Source organism: Thalassophryne amazonica, chromosome 19 (genome assembly GCF_902500255.1).
Source record: "Thalassophryne amazonica chromosome 19, fThaAma1.1, whole genome shotgun sequence".
Classification (NCBI taxonomy): Eukaryota; Metazoa; Chordata; class Actinopteri; order Batrachoidiformes; family Batrachoididae; genus Thalassophryne; species Thalassophryne amazonica.
Window position 1 is genome coordinate 52,089,572 of NC_047121.1, and position 16,760 is coordinate 52,106,331.

Below are 16,760 nucleotides of genomic sequence, written 5' to 3' on the forward strand. Positions count from 1 at the left end.
TGTGAGTATCACGTCACAAGCCATAGGTTTCTATATATATACTCAACAAAAATATAAATGCAACACTTTTGGTTTTGCTCCCATTTTGTATGAGATGAACTCAACGATCTAAAACTTTTTCCACATACACAATATCACCATTTCCGTCAAATACTGTGCACAAACCAGTCTAAATCTGTGATAGTGAGCACTTCTCCTTTGCTGAGATAATCCATCCCACCTCACAGGTGTGCCATACCAAGATGCTGATTAGACACCATGATTAGTGCACAGGTGTGCCTTAGACTGCTCACAATAAAAGGCCACTCTGAAAGGTGCAGTTTTGTTTTATTGGGGGGGGATACCAGTCAGTATCTGGTGTGACCATTTGCCTCATGCAGTGCAACACATCTCCTTCGCATAGCGTTGATCAGGTTGTCAATTGTGGCCTGTGGAATGTTGGTCCACTCCTCTTCAATGGCTGTGTGAAGTTGCTGGATATTGGCAGGAACTGGTACACGCTGTCGTATACGCCGGTCCAGAGCATCCCAAACATGCTCAATGGGTGACATGTCTGGTGAGTATGCCGGCCATGCAAGAACTGGGACATTTTCAGCTTCCAAGAATTGTGTACAGATCCTTGCAACATGGGGCCGTGCATTATCCTGCTGCAACATGAGGTGATGTTCTTGGATGTATGGCACAACAATGGGCCTCAGGATCTCGTCACGGTATCTCTGTGCATTCAAAATGCCATCAATAAAATGCACCTGTGTTCTTCGTCCATAACAGACGCCTACCCATACCATAACCCCACCGCCACCATGGGCCACTCGATCCACAACATTGACATCAGAAAACCGCTCACCCACATGATGCCACACACGCTGTCTGCCATCTGCCCTGGACAGTGTGAACCGGGATCCATCCGTGAAGAGAACACCTCTCCAACGTGCAAAACGCCAGCGAATGTGAGCATTTGCCCACTCAAGTCGGTTACGACGAACTGGAGTCAGGTCAAGACCCTGATGAGGACGACGAGCATGCAGATGAGCTTCCCTGAGACGGTTTCTGACAGTTTGTGCAGAAATTCTTTGGTTATGCAAACCGATTGTTTCAGCAGCTGTCCGAGTGGCTGGTCTCAGACGATCTTGGAGGTGAACATGCTGGATGTGGAGGTCCTGGGCTGGTGTGGTTACATGTGGTCTGTTGTGAGGCTGGTTGGATGTACTGCCAAATTCTCTGAAACGCCTTTGGAGACGGCTTATGGTAGAGAAATGAACATTCAATACACAAGCAACAGCTCTGGTTGACATTCCTGCTGTCAGCATGCCAATTGCACGCTCCCTCAAACCTTGCAACATCTGTGGCATTGTGCTGTGTGATAAAACTGCACCTTTCAGAGTGGCCTTTTATTGTGGGCAGTCTAAGGCACACCTGTGCACTAATCATGGTGTCTAATCAGCATCTTGGTATGGCACACCTGTGAGGTGGGATGGATTATCTCAGCAAAGGAGAAGTGCTCACTATCACAGATTTAGACTGGTTTGTAAACAATATTTGAGGGAAATGGTGATATTGTGTATGTGGAAAAAGTTTTAGATCTTTGAGTTCATCTCATACAAAATGGGAGCAAAACCAAAAGTGTTGCGTTTATATTTTTGTTGAGTGTATATATATATATATATATATATATATATATATATAAAAAATCAGGTGGGAGCTCGAGGGGGTGTGAGATTCCACGGGTTCGAGGCCTGAGAGCTGACTTCTGAAACAGTTCTGTAGGTTTTTAATGCCCCCGAACTGAAATCAATACTGAATCACACTGAAACAAAAAGCATTTCTGCCAAACTTTAATAAATGTTTTAAACAACAAATTTCAAAACAGATATGTGGAAACATGGGGTGTGGTGGACAAGTGGTTAGTGCTCTTGATTTCAATGTTGAAGGTTCCTGGTTCAAACCCCATCTCTGCCACATTTCTCCATGTAATGTGGAGTTGCGTCAGGAAGGGCAGCCGATGTAAAACTTGCATCAAATCAACATGCAGATCCACCTTGGATCTGCTGTGGCGTCCCCAAGTGAAAACAAGGGAGCAGCCGAACGGACTTACTTTTTAAAAGCCAAAATAAATTTTGGCTAAAGAGAACATGGTGGATATAAAAGAGAAAAACTGTTGAGGTGAGGTGATGGTCTAGTGGCTAAGGTGTTGGGCTTGAGTCCAGAAGATCATGGGTTCAAATCCCCACCTGACTGGAAAATCACTAAGGACCCTTGGGCAAGGCCTTTAATCCCCTATTGCTCCCGGTGTGTAGTGAGCGCCTTGTATGGCAGCACCCTGACATTGGGGTGAATGTGAGGCATAATTGTAAAGCGCTTTGAGCGTCTGATTCAGATGGAAAAGCGCTATATAAATGCAGTCCATTTGTTGAGGAATCAGTATTTAGTCTCCTTATTGTGAGTCTGATGGATCAGTGGATGGTCTGTTCTATAATTCAGTACATGTGGTGATCTCACATGAATCCACTCACCTCAGTGGATGAAACAGCATCGTTTTACCAACTACAGATGCTTATGTTGCTTTTTTTTTTTTTGCAAGAGCCGTTGACTTGTTGCATGACCTCTGGAGGAGCCGGGGTCCCTTATCCAGTGAACTTTATGTGGCTTGAAGGAGTGTAAATGAAGTCCATATTAGGTCCTTGAAAATAAATAACTAAATATTTTTTAATTAAACAACAAAAACATTTGCTTTCTGCTTCAGCTGCATTTTAAAAAATGTAAGTGTATTTAATAGTATTTAGACAATCAAACAAATAAATAAATGCACAACATAGAAAATCAGAATACTGATTATTTCATAATATTTCCATTATGCTATATTACCCCCCCCCCCCCCCCCCCCCCCCCCCCGTTTGTATTCCACACCTCTACCAAACGAGACCATTGATTTTGGGGGACTGACCAGTTTTGCAAGATTAGAAACAGTAAAAGTTGAAGGGTCATCATCAGATACATCCCCCTGCACACACACACACAAGATTCACAATTCATGTTCTTGCTGTTGTGTTCGAGCTCTACAACATTTGATGAATCATTACTTGTGCAAATATAAGACATTTCCTCCATGTTCACCAGTAGTTCACAGTGAGTATTATAATAACTGTACCTACAGGTCCCCCCCGATCTCTCTCTGTGCTGCCCATTGCAGGTCTTGGGTTTGGTTCCTGGGAACTGAATTACAGCTACCTACTGCTCTTAGTGTTTGACTGTAGTAAGTTAGTTAAGTGCTGACAACAAATTTCAGTGGGATACATCGTTGAACTACCAATATGTAGACTTGGGTTTGAATCCTGGCCATGCTACCTGTCTGTCTCTTTGGACATGATGTTCCATCTGCACTGTTTCAGTCCATCCAGCTGTCTTTGGCTGGGGATGGAACCTGTGATGGACTTGCGTCCCAGAGGAAGTTTTAACTATCATCCACTTCACCCTACAGAGAGAAGCACCGATATCACCGGGCTTCAAAGTTCAATTCTAATGAAGACATTTTAGTTATTTCCCTTGGAGGAGACAGAGGAGGAGACAGAAGCGAGGCCAGCGACAGATGGGGACCAACAGGAGGTGGCGGGGAGGAGGTGGGGATGTCTGAGACGTGTCTGCAAATGAAGAGAGGTGATTCAGGATTGACTCAGCCAAGTCAAACACTGGATGATCATAGAAACGGTGTTCAGATTGTAGAGGTCCTCTGAGGAGCTGACTTGAACTGTTCATCGGATTCCAGATAAACCCTGGACACACTATTAGTCCTACCCAGGGAATTAACCACAATCCCACAAGACAACGCTTTGGCACTCAAGGAACGTTAACCCTGTGGAGTCAAATGATGTGCCCTCACATAAAAAGTCACATGACCTAATTAAGCGGACATAACACTCAATCTATTGCACTCTGAGGCTCCCTTTAAATGCAAGTTGAACATGGAGACTTCAGCCTTTATAGCACTTTTTAAATTTTGTTAATAGGCCTAGTATAACTTGACTTATGAGTATTTTTTACGCCATGTGTTTTAACTCAGCCACATGGGGTGTGCAGCCAGTACATTCTGAGTGCCGGTCCCAAGCCCGGATAAATGAGGAGGGTTGCGTCAGGAAGGGCATCCTGCGTAAAACAAGCCACCCCAACTATGCAGACTAAGAATTGAATTCCCATACCAGATCGGTCGCGGCCCGGGTTAACAATGTCCACCACCAGTGTTGTTGCCCAAGAGGGTGCCGGTGGAAATTGGGCTACTGCTGGGTGAAGACGACGAAGAAGAGGAGGAAAACGTTGCCACAAACAGCCGGAGAAGAAGAAAATTAGAAGGGTGGAAATGAGAGCGGGGACTTTGAATGTTGGTAGTATGACTGGTAAAGGGAGAGAGCTGGCTGATCTGATGGAGAGGAGAAAGGTAGACATATTGTGTGTGCAAGAGACCAAGTGGAAGGGACGTAAGAGCAGGAGCATCGGCGGTGGGTACAAGTTGTTGTACCATGGTGAGGACAGGAAGAGAAATGGTGTTGGGGTCATTTTAAAGGAAGAGTATGTTAAAAGCGTGTTGGTGGTTAAGCGAGTGTCTGACAGGGTGATGAGTGTGAAGTTGGAAATTGAAGGGGTGATGATGAATATCATCAGTGCATATGCCCCACAGGTAGGTTGTGAGATGAAGGAGAAAGAAGATTTCTGGAGTGTGTTAGATGAGGTGGTGGAGAGTGTGCCCAAGCATGAAAGAGTGGTGATAGGAGCGGACTTCAATGGGCATGTTGGTGAAGGGAACAGAGGTGATGAGGAAGTAATGGGTAGATATGGTATCAAGGACATGAATGGGGAAGGACAGATGGTAGTTGATTTTGCAAAAAGGATGGAAATGGCTGTGGTGAACACCTACTTTAAGAAAAGAGAGGAGCACAGGGTAACATATAAGAGTGGAGGAAGGTGCACACAGGTGGACTACATTCTTTATAGGAGATGCAAGCTAAAAGAAATCACAGACTGTAAGATGGTGGCAGGAGAGAGTGTCGTTAGACAGCATAGGATGGTTGTTTGTAGGATGACTTTAGAGGTAAAGAAGAAGAAGAGAGTGAGAGCTCAACAAAGGATCAGATGGTGGAAGCTGAAGGAGGAAGACTGTTGTGTGAAATTCAGTTAGCAGGTGAGAGAAGCACTGGATGGAAGAGAAGTGATTATGGACAACTGGAAAAGTACTGCAGATGTGGTGAGGGAGACAGCTAGGACAGTACTGGGTGAGACATCTGGACAGAGGAAGGAAGACAAAGAGACTTGGTGGTGGAATGAAGAGGTCCAGGAAAGCATAAGGAGAAAGAGGTTGGCGAAAACGTTTTGGGATAGTCGGAGAGATGAAGAAAGTAGACAGGAGTACAAGGAGATGCAGTATAAGGAGAAAAGAGAAGTGGCAAAAGCAAAGGAAAAGGCATATAGTGAGCTGTACAAGAAGTTGAATAGTAAGGAAGGAGAAAAGGACTTGTACCGATTGGCCAGACAAAGGGACAGAGCTGGAAAGGATGTGCAGCAGGTTAGGGTGGTAAAAGATGCACATGGTAATGTGCTGACAAATGAGGAGTGTGTGCTGAGAAGGTGGAGGGAATATTTTGAAGAGCTGATGAATAAAGAAAATGAGCAAGAGAAAAGGCTGCATGATGTGGTGAGAGTAAATCAGGAAGCACAAGAGATTAGTATGGAAGAAGTGAGGACTGCTATGAAGAGGATGAAGAGTGGAAAGGCAGTTGGTCCAGATGACATTCCAGTGGAGGCATGGAAATGTCTAGGAGAGATGGCAGTAGAGTTTCTAACCAGATTGTTTAATGAAATCTTGGAAAGTGAGAGGATGCCTGAGGAGTGGAGACGAAGTGTGCTGGTTCCTATTTTCAAGAACAAGGGTGATGTGCAGAGCTGCAGTATCTACCGGGTCATAAAACTGATCAGCCACAGCATGAAGTTGTGGGAAAGAGTAGCAGAAGCTAGGCTTAGAAAACAGGTGAAGATCTGTGAGCAGTAATATGGTTTCATGCCGAGAAAGAGCACTACAGATGCAATGTTTGCTCTGAGAATACTGTTGGAGAAGTACAGAGAAGGACAGAAAGAGTTACACTGTGTGTTTGTGGACTTAGAAAAAGCTTATGATAGGGTGCCAAGAGAAGAGTTGTAGTATTGTATGAGGAAGTCTGGAGTGGCAGAGAAGTATGTTAGGGTAGTGCAGGACATGTACAAGAAGTGTGACAGTGGTGAGATGCGCAGTCGGAATGACAGACTCATTCAAGGTGGAGGTGGGATTACACCAAGGATCAGCTCTGAGTCCTTTCTTGTTTGCAGTGGTGATGGACAGGTTGACGAATGAGATCAGACAGGAGTCCCCATGGACTATGATGTTTGCAGATGACATTGTGATCTGTAGTGAAAGTAGAGAGCAAGTTGAGTCTAGTCTGGAGAAGTGGAGATATGCTTTGGAGAGAGCTGGGGGGGGCGCACAAAAAACTGGCATTAAATACATTTTTGTGTTGCATGTTATTAATGTCCACACAATTCATGTTGTAAAAGAATATAATTAGAATGAATGTATAAATGTTGCAAAACATAATTCTGCTCTAACAATAATACTGAAAGATCTCTGAGGGCCCTTTCCACCCCTGCACAGTTGTACAATGGTTTAGCCCAGGCACACAGGCGGCACTGTGCCCTCCCCACACACACACACACATATCCCAAATGGGATCTGACAGAAATAGGAGGTGTTTAGTAGAGCTGAAACAACTAATCGATTTAATCGATTATTAAAATACTTGTCAACTAATTTAGTCATCAATTAGTTGTTAAATAACTTTGTTTTACCGCAAATAGTAGAGAAGCTTGAATCTTCGACTGGACTGGGTTGCTTGACGCGAAGACGTTTCGCTTCAAATCACAGAAGCTTCCTCAGCTAAAATTCTTGCTCTGTTAGTCTGACTTCTGTCTGACCCTTGTCGGACCCTTGTCGAGAAGACAAGGGTCAATTTTAGCTGAGGAAGCATCTGTGATTTGAAGCGAAACGTCCTCGCGTCAAGCAACCCAGTCCAGTCGAAGATTCAAGCTTCTCTACTATGGAAACCACCTGGACAACTGAGAGCTTTCACAGAAACTTTACCGCAAATGTTTCGTTTCTTGAACCAACTGAAGCAGTGATTCGCAGATCAAACCAGTGCTTCGAGCTGGTGCTTTGTTGATTCAATGTTTTATTTCGCTTAATCTTAATTTTTCCCCAATAAAACCCCAAAGAGCATATGTCTGTGAGTAATATTTACCTTTTTATGTTAATCTGACCTGTTATGGTCTTCTGAAACAGTTGATAGATGTATTTTATAACTTAAAAACGGGACTGATGCTAACGCGTTAGCACGTCTATGGCATTTTCAATGTTGAAGTTAGCATTAAGCTGTTGTAGCTGTCAGCACATTTGTTTTCTGTATAATAATTCATGGCTCAGCGTTTGTTGTCATAAAAGAGTCAAATGTATTACAAATTGTAATATTATATTCATTTATTTTATTTATATATCAATAATAATAATAGAAACAACAACAATAATAGTAATAATAACCAATAATGCCACAATACAGTTTTAGAGAAATGGACAAAAAGAATCTGATAAAACAAAACAGAAAAGATTAAACCAACTAACAATGAACATAAATAAATATAGAAATAACTGTTTCCTGTGAACACCTAGTGACTCTTAAACCTCCACTTCATCCCTGTTTTATTTGTTTAATGACAATTTGTTTTGGTCAAACCACATCTAAGCTGTGTTTTTACACAAGAAAAAAATAAAATGCAGTAAACTGCACATTTGTATATTTTTTCATGAAAATATGTTATTAAATACGAGGTCTGTCCATAAAGTATAGGTCCTTTTTATTTTTTTCAAAAACTATATGGATTTCATTCATATGTTTTTACATCAGACATGCTTGAACCCTCGTGCGCATGCGTGAGTTTTTCCACGCCTGTCGGTGACGTCATTCGCCTGTGAGCACTCCTTGTGGGAGGAGTCATCCAGCCCCTCGTCGGAATTCCTTTGTCTGAGAAGTTGCTGAGAGACTGGTGCTTTGTTTGATCAAAATTTTTTCTAAACCTGTGAGACACATCGAAGTGGACACGGTTCGAAAAATTAAGCTGGTTTTCGGTGAAAATTTTAACGGCTGATGAGAGATTTTGAGGTGATACTGTCGCTTTAAGGACTTCCCACGGAGCGAGACGTCGTGCAGCGCTCCCAGGCGCCGTTGTCAGCCTGTTTCAAGCTGAAAACCTCCACATTTCAGGCTCTATTGATCCAGGACGTCGTGAGAGAACAGAGAAGTTTCAGAAGAAGTCGGTTTCAGCATTTTATCCGGATATTCCACTGTTAAAGGAGATTTTTTTAATGAAAGACGTGCGGGTGGATTGCAGCATCGGCTCGCAGCCGACGCGACGCTCCGCCACAGGAAAAACACCTCCGTTGGAAGCCTTAAGGACAAGTTGGAACATGTCCAGCTGTTAAACAATTTCTCATATACTCACTCCACTGAAAGACATCAAAAGCCGCCTGGATTTGGTGGCGACAAAGGAAAAAACTGGAAAGACTCAGTATTTGAAGGACAAGCCAAGAAAATAGGGCACAAAACTTTTTGTGCTGGCTGTTTCAAGTAATGGCTACACCACAGTAACATCATTCAAAACCCAGAACTCCCATGATGCATTGCAGCACAATGTCCATTGTTTATTAGTTAGATAAACTTGCTAATTTCTCCACAAATATTTGTCCTATCAACTTTACATTTTTGTAGGATTCATCCTTGACACAAAATTCATAAGTATACCAAACGGCAAATGTCAGCGCTCCCTGGTTTTTGTGTGATCAAAGTCACACACACACACACACACACACACACACACACACACACACACACACACACACACACACACACACACACACACACACACACACACACACACACACACACACACACACACACACACACACACACACACACACACACACACACACACACACACACACACACACACACACACACACACACACACACACACACACACACACACGTCACTTGGCTATTATAATGTAGATTTCAAACTGGAGTCCCTCATTTCAAGGAAAACGAAATCTATTTATTGTCTTATTTGTCCGCAGACACTCCATTATATTTTCCATTTTAAATTTTGGACTAAAGCGTACTGTTGATGCACAAATTTTTGTACACGTATACATTTGTTCTTCATGTTTGGGTAAGAAAAGAAACGCGACAGCTGTTCACTTCATATAACTGCTTTTGTGAGTCATTAAGATAAAACCTGGTGTTGAGATGGAACTTTTGTATATGAGGCCCCTGGTGCTGTGTGTTTCTCCAGGTGAAGCTGGAGTTGCATCAGGGAGGGCATTCGGCGTAAAACTGGTGCCAAATCCCAACGCGGATCTGTACTGGGTCCACTGCGGCGATCCTGAACCGCCGAAACAACTTCTCAGTTTCATTTCATGTTTTTGTGTTGAAGATTTTTCAAACATTATGGTGCCCTCTAGTGTTCAAACTGTGATTAGGTTTCATTTCCAGGGAACCAGCAGCAGGTCGGTCTATAAAAGCAGAACCAGCAGACTGGTTCAGTCATTCAACCAGCGCCAAACATGGGTCTGTGTGAGTACCACTTCATCTCATTCATTTATCAAAAACGAAGACTGTCATAGCATATTAGAGTTGTTAAGATGATATTGTTACACCGAATTATGTTATTGGAGCATTGACTGCTACAATTTTAAAATAAAAATGATCCGATCTGGATTTTTGTCTGGAATATCCAAGACGTCATCCGTTTCAGTTTTTCTTATTATTGTTTATTCATTTATTTTGTGTTTTTATTATCTTAATATTTGTTGCTCTTTGGTAAACGATTATATATATATATATATATATATATAAATAAATAAATAAATACAAACCTCTTTATTGTCGTGATTCTGAGGCCCACAGGACCAAACCCGTGGCTGTTTATGTTTTTGTTTGTTTTGTTGTTTACCAACATCACTGAAAAGTCACGTGTCACACCTTTAAGTTTGATCTCAGACACAACACGAGCAATAAAAACGATCTACGTGTAAATAATGACGTCAGATGAAGTTGATGTTTGCTTGTTTTTTCCCCCATCATGTGGCAGTGACAGGTATTGCAGCTGCGGCAGTTGGTGCAGGTAAGAAATCTGCAAAAATGAGACTTTATACCTTTTTTAAAAAACAGTGTCAGATGTGGAAACTTGTATGATGACAGAAGAGTGTTTTTTCTTTTTTGTGTGTGTTTTGAAGGCGGGGCCCTGGTCGCGGCTCCGGTGGTTCTGGGTGTCGTCGGCTTCACTTCAGCTGGGATTGCTGCAGGTTCCATCGCTGCCGGCATGATGTCATCGGCTGCCGTTGCTAGTGGAGGGGGCGTGGCAGCAGGAAGTTTGGTGGCTGTTTTACAGTCAGCAGGTAAAACCACACCTGAACCAGAAGAGCACTCAGAGCGCTCACTCCTCAGCCGAAATCCAAGAATCCGCTTTAACTGCTGCAGCTTATAGTCCTGCGGAAAAGAACCAAACACTTGGAGCTTCAGAGATAAAATTCTAACATGGACGATGTGGACAAAGTATGAATTTGTGGTTCAGTATCTGCTTGTTTTATTGTCACTTTGATGAAAATTTTTTTGTAGATTTCTCTGGAGATTGACTGATTTATTGAAAACTCGGCCGTATTTTTTGAACATCTTCCCGTTTTGTTTGAGATGTTCTCCCGCTGAGTTATTTTTACTTCCATCACTGAGGTCTTGTTTCTGTTTTCATGATTTCTGTGATATTTTGATGGAAATATTAAAAACGCGTGTGATGTCTGTGCAGGGGCGGTCGGTCTGTCGGGCACCGCGAGCGCAGCAGTAGCCACAGTTGGAGCAGCACTTGGAAGCTTGTTGGTTTGACGCCAAACTGGAACCATGAAGGAATTAAATGAATGTTCGGTGTTCATCACTATATCATTACTTTTCTTATAAAAGCAGCAGCTCTTTGCTGCATGTTTGTTTGTGTGGAAACATGGCTGTTGGCTTTCATTTTTGTTATGTGTCATAATGTCCACTTGGGGGACATAAATGCTGAGACACACAAATTATTTAAGTTATTTGAATTTAAAGTTAAAATTAGGAGTTGAAAGTTTGACTGGTTTAACAGCATACATGTTCTTCAGATAAAAGGTAAAAAAATAAACATTAAAATGTTGAAGGTGGTGCCTCTTAGTGAAATTATAAGCCTCTTAATTCTGTTTTTCATGGAAATAAAAACTTTTACAAATCTGCAAACCTGCCTGAAAATGATTTTTGGTGTAAACTAACTTCTTAGTAGGTTCTTAGAAACTATTGTTACATGAATCTGGATCTAAGCTTGGTGATCAGAATCAAAGTTCAGTCAGGATCAAAGCTTGGTGATTGTAGTGTTTGAGAATCACAATGTAAATAAGCATCCATATCGGAAGCTTTCTTGTGTTATCCTCGGCAGTACTTTTTACGTATTTTTAATGTAATTTTATTGCCAAATAGACTCAAGCGTTACGGTTGTAAGGAACTACATTTCCCAGAATCTTCGGGCAGTACCGAGGCAGACAAAGATGGCGCAGTAAAAGTGAAGAAAGTGGCTATCACACGGCCGTGACCATAACTCTCATTTGGCTAATCGCACGGCAAGACTCTGGTAGTACAACGTGGAACTACTTGTATAAACAAACATACTGCATTAAATGAGAGTTATGGATGCGGCCGCCTTTCGAATAGCCACTTTCTTCACTTTTACTGCTCCATCTTTGTTCTTAGTGTCGGCCTTTTGCCACCAGAGTCTTGCCGTGCGAATACTGAAATGAGAGTTATGGACACGACCAATTAAAAAAAATCATCAAAATCGAAAAATATTAAAGGAGTTATGACATCTTGAATGCAGTATGTTTGTTTATACAAGTAGTTCCAAGTTTTGCCACCAGAGTCTTGCCGTGCGAATAGCCAAATGAGAGTTATGGTCACGGCCGCCATGCTAATAGCCACGGCCAAAAGTGAAACTCGCATTTACCGCCTCTGTGGTTTATTTAAATGCACTAAAAGCATAACATGGTGTCAGAAAAAAGGTGTCTGTTGAGGGACGGATGACTGCACACCACCGAGCAACTCGTGAGCGAGTCGGAGCTGAGCAAAAGGGCGAGCTAAAGGCTGTGAGTGGTGGAAGCTAACGGCTACATCGATGAGCTGGAGCCGAGTCAGGACGAATTCCACAGCAAAAGTCCATTTTGGATCAGCTGAGTGTCAGTTCAGTGGAAATCTTGCTGCTAACTGGAAACGTTTCAAGCAGAGATTTTAAATCTATCTGACAGCAGGTGGAGCAGGAGGGAGAGATGAGAAGATGCAAACTCACATCTTTCCTCGTGTGACTGTGGAAGATACACTGGACATTTTAAACAGTTTTCAGATTGACCAGAAGCCGGGGATGACATGATGATGAGCTGCACACATTGAGAAAATCTTGAAAATTTCAAAACCTCAGGGACTCTCTAATAAGAGATCACTTTGTGGAATTACAGATAATGGATTTAGAGAAAGGCTGCTATAAACAAGGACGTGAGTTTGATATCAAGTCACTTAACCTTTGTTGGAGATGTTGTATCTGAAACCATGATGACTCCTGACTTGAGAAAAACATGAGCCATATCAAACATGGAGACGCCTCAGAACAAGGAGGAGCTCAGACGCTTCCTGCTGGTGGTGACCGATCTTACAAAGTCCATCCCAAGATTGTCCACAATAACAGCACCACTTACAATGCTTCTAGAGCAAAATAATGAGTGGACATGGCAACATGAGTGAGAGGATTGCTTTCAGACACTGAAAAACATACAACAGAGCCAGTATTTTGGGTTCTACAACCCCAAGAGGAACACAAGAATCTCTGCAGATGCTTCATAACCTGGCTTAGAAGGTGTTCTTCTGCAAATGTACAAGGAGACGTGACGACCAGTGGCCTACGCATCCAGGGCCTGGACGCAAGAATTTTATTCATAGGATATTTCTGGTAGTATGTCAATTCTCAGCCAATCAGAAAGTCAGTACCCACTACGTCATTCACACAATTAGCATACCAATGCATATGAGCTGAAGCATGAACAATCACTGGCCACCACTTCAATGAATGCAGTGCATTCTGAGTCAAATGTACTGATAAATAAATGACCCTTATTCTGCAGGTTGCAGTGCTTTATGCTACTGCTGTGGTGAACATGTTGAAGTTTCTTAGATCTTGTTAAAATTATGTCCGTAGGTGATTTTGATGTCTACATCATAAGTGAGTGGTTGGGTTGTATTATGGGCTTCAAAATGCCAAGCTTTGTGCTGTTGGAATAATCCCAGAAATTTCTCCTGATTGTTCATAAAAAGTAGACAATACATGAAAGTTTTTTTTCTGGAGTCTGACTTGTTATGCGGTTAAATCTTCAAAGTAATGTATCACTCCATAAAAAAGTTTTAATTTCTTTTATGGAGTGATATATTAGGGGGTGGTGGCCAAGTGGTTAATGCGCTTGGTTTCAGTTCGAAAGGTTCTGGGTTCAAATCCCACCCCTGCCACATTTCTCCATGTAATTCTCCATGTAATGTGGAGTTGCATCAGGAAGGGCATCCAGCGTAAAACCTGTGCCAAATCAACATGCAGATCCACCTTGGATTTGCTGTGGCGACCCCGAGTGCAAACAAGGGAGCAGCCGAAGGGACTTACTTATGGAGTGATATATTAGTTTAAAGATGTTTAAAAGTAATGTATCAGTCCATAATTTTTTTAAATTTGTTTTATGGAGTGATACATTAGCTTTAAAGTTATTTAACGTATCACTCCCTAAAAAGTTTGAACTTGTTTTAGGGAGTGATACTTTAAATAACTTTAAACTAACATATCACTCCATAAAAAAAGTTTTGATTTGTTTTATGGAGTGATACTTTAGTTTAGATAACTTTAAACTAATGTAAACTAACGTATCACCCCCTAAAAAAGCTTTAATCTGTTTTATGGAATGATATTTTAGTTTAAATAACTTTAACGTAAACTAACATATCGCTCCCTTAAAAAGTTTTAATTCGTTTTATCGAGTGATACTTTAAATAACTTTAACGTGTCACTCCATAAAAAAAGTTTTGATTCGTTTTATGGAGTGATACTTTAGTTTAGATAACTTTAAACTAATGTAAACTAAAGTATCACCCCCTAAAAAGCTTTAATCTGTTTTATGGAGTGATACTTTAGTTTAAATAACTTTAACGTAAACTAACGTATCACGCCCTAAAAAAGTTTTAATTCATTTTATGGAGTGATACTTTAAATAAGTTAAACTAACGTATCACTCCATAAAAAAAGTTTTGATTTGTTTTATGGAGTGATACTTTAGTTTAAATAACTTTAACGTAAACTAACGTATCGATCCCTAAAAAAGTTTTAACTTGTTTTAGGGAGTGATACTTTAAATAACTTTAAATTAACGTACCACTCCATAAAAACACTATATGGAAACACAAAGTTATTTTAACTAATGGCTAACTAATGGCTGCATAAAGGGGCACCCTGTGGGGAGTGCTCCGGGAGTACGGGGTCCGGGGTCCTTTGCTAAGGGCAGGAGCTTGGTTTGCATTGCCGGTAGTAAGTCAAACCTGTTTCCAATGCACGTTGGCCTCCGCCAGGGCTGCCCTTTGTCACCGGTTCTGTTCATTATTTTTATGGACAGAATTTCTAGGCGCAGCCAGGGTGTAGAGGGGGTCTGGTTTGGGAACCACAGAATCTTGTCTCTGCTGTTTGAGGACGAGGTGGTTCTGTTGGCTTCATCAAATCAGGACCTTCAGCGTGCACTGGGGCGGTTTGCAGCTGAGTGTGAAGCGTCCGGGATGAAAATCAGCACCTCCAAATCCGAGGCCATGGTTCTCGACTGGAAAAAGGTGCTTTGCCCTCTTCAGGTCAGTGGAGTGTCCTTGCCTCAAGTGGAGGAGTTTAAGATTTACCGATCGATCTACGTTCCAATCCTCACCTATGGCCATAAGATTTGGCTCATGACCGAAAGAACGAGATCGTGAGTACAAGCAGCCGAGATGAGTTTCCTCCGTAGGGTGGCTGGGCGCTTCCTTAGAGATAGGGTGAGGAGCTCGGTCACTCGGGAGGAGCTCGGAGTCGAGCCGCTGCTCCTCCACGTCGAAAGGAGTCAGTTGAGGTGGCTTGGGCATCTTTTCCGGATGCCCCCTGGACGCCTCGCTGGAGAGGTGTTCCGGGCACGTCCCATTGGGGGGAGGCCCCGGGGAAGACCCAGGACACGCTGGAGGGACTACACCTCTCGGCTGACTTGGGAACGCCTTGGGGTTCCCCCGGAGGAGCTGGGGGAGGTGTGTGTGGATCGGGAGGTCTGGGCGGCTTTGCTTGAGCTGCTGCCCCCGCGACCCGACTCCGGATAAAGCGGAAGAAAATGGATGGATGGATGGCTGCATAAAAAATATTAATTTTTATGGAGTAAATGGTAAATGGACTGCATTTATAGAGCGCCTTTCCATCTGCATCAGATGCTCAAAGACCATTAAATTTTGATGTTGATCTGGATCAAAGGGTGGGCCCTTCCTTTGATCTTAGTTCCAGATCTTTTATTTTGACCACTCATCAAACCTTTGATCCAGATTCCCTTGATCCAGATTACAGAATCAAAGCAATCAGCTTTAAAATTAGCATGAAGTATTCAGGATGAAAAGTCAGAGATCAGGATCAAAGCTGAGTAAATTCAAAGATCACTGATGAAGATCAAAGTCAAAGTCGACATTTGGCAATTAAAGTTCAGTTGTTAAGATCAAAGTTAAGTATCAAAGATAATTTATTCTGAATAAAGGTTAGTGTCAGGATCACAGGTCAGTGCTGTGTTTCAAAAGTCATCAATAAAAATGGAAGTTTAACATTCAAAGTTCAGCTACTAAGATCAAAGGTAAGGATCAAAGGTAAATGATTCTGAATAAAAGTGTCAGGATCACAGGTCAGTGCTGCGGTTCAAAAGTCATCAATCAAAATTGAAGTTTAGCAATCGAACTTAAGTTATTCAGATAAAAGGTAAAGATCAAAGATAAGGGATTATGAATGAAGGTCAGTATCAAGATCACAGGTCACGTTTGTGGTTCAAAAGTCATCAATAAAGAAAATCGAAGTTTCGCAATCAAAGTTCAGTTATTAAGATCAAAGGTAAGGATCAAAGATAACTGTCTATGAATGAAGGCCAGTATTGGTGTCACAGGTCAACAATCATGAACTAGGAGAGTTACCAGGTCAAAGGTCACAATCAACCTCAAAGGTTACTATCCATAGGAAGACTTTGATCCAGATCCAGTAATGTGTTTTCAGACAGATTGACCACTGATAAAAATTTGTTTTTTGACTGTTGGCCATTTTTAATCAAGTGGCCTCCTGCTCAGTGCTTTGGGAAGCAAGCTCATAGCGTACATCTAATGAGGCCTTTGCTCTTCTGCTTCACCTTAAACCAGAGTGCAATAACAACCAGTCGGTAAAAAACACCGGTTTGACTGCGGCGGTGCTGTCATGCTGCAAACATGAGGTTGGTGACAGGAAACAGAAGATCAAAGTGTTGGTTTGGTTTTGAAGTTCTGAACTCTATTAGATTAGATCTTTAACTGGCAAGA

General features: G+C 42.1%; 1 protein-coding gene across 1 annotated transcript; it reads left to right on the plus strand.

Annotated features, from left to right (window-relative positions):
* Nucleotides 1–9,594: 9,594 nt before the first annotated feature.
* Nucleotides 9,595–11,378, plus strand: LOC117532184 (interferon alpha-inducible protein 27-like protein 2). Its single transcript, XM_034195483.1, has 4 exons — nucleotides 9,595–9,698; nucleotides 10,216–10,248; nucleotides 10,361–10,522; nucleotides 10,927–11,378. The coding sequence occupies exons 1-4, from the start codon at nucleotides 9,689–9,691 to the stop codon at nucleotides 11,001–11,003; spliced, it is 282 nt and encodes a 93-aa protein (XP_034051374.1). The 5' UTR covers nucleotides 9,595–9,688; the 3' UTR covers nucleotides 11,004–11,378.
* The last annotated feature ends 5,382 nt before the right edge of the window (nucleotides 11,379–16,760 follow it).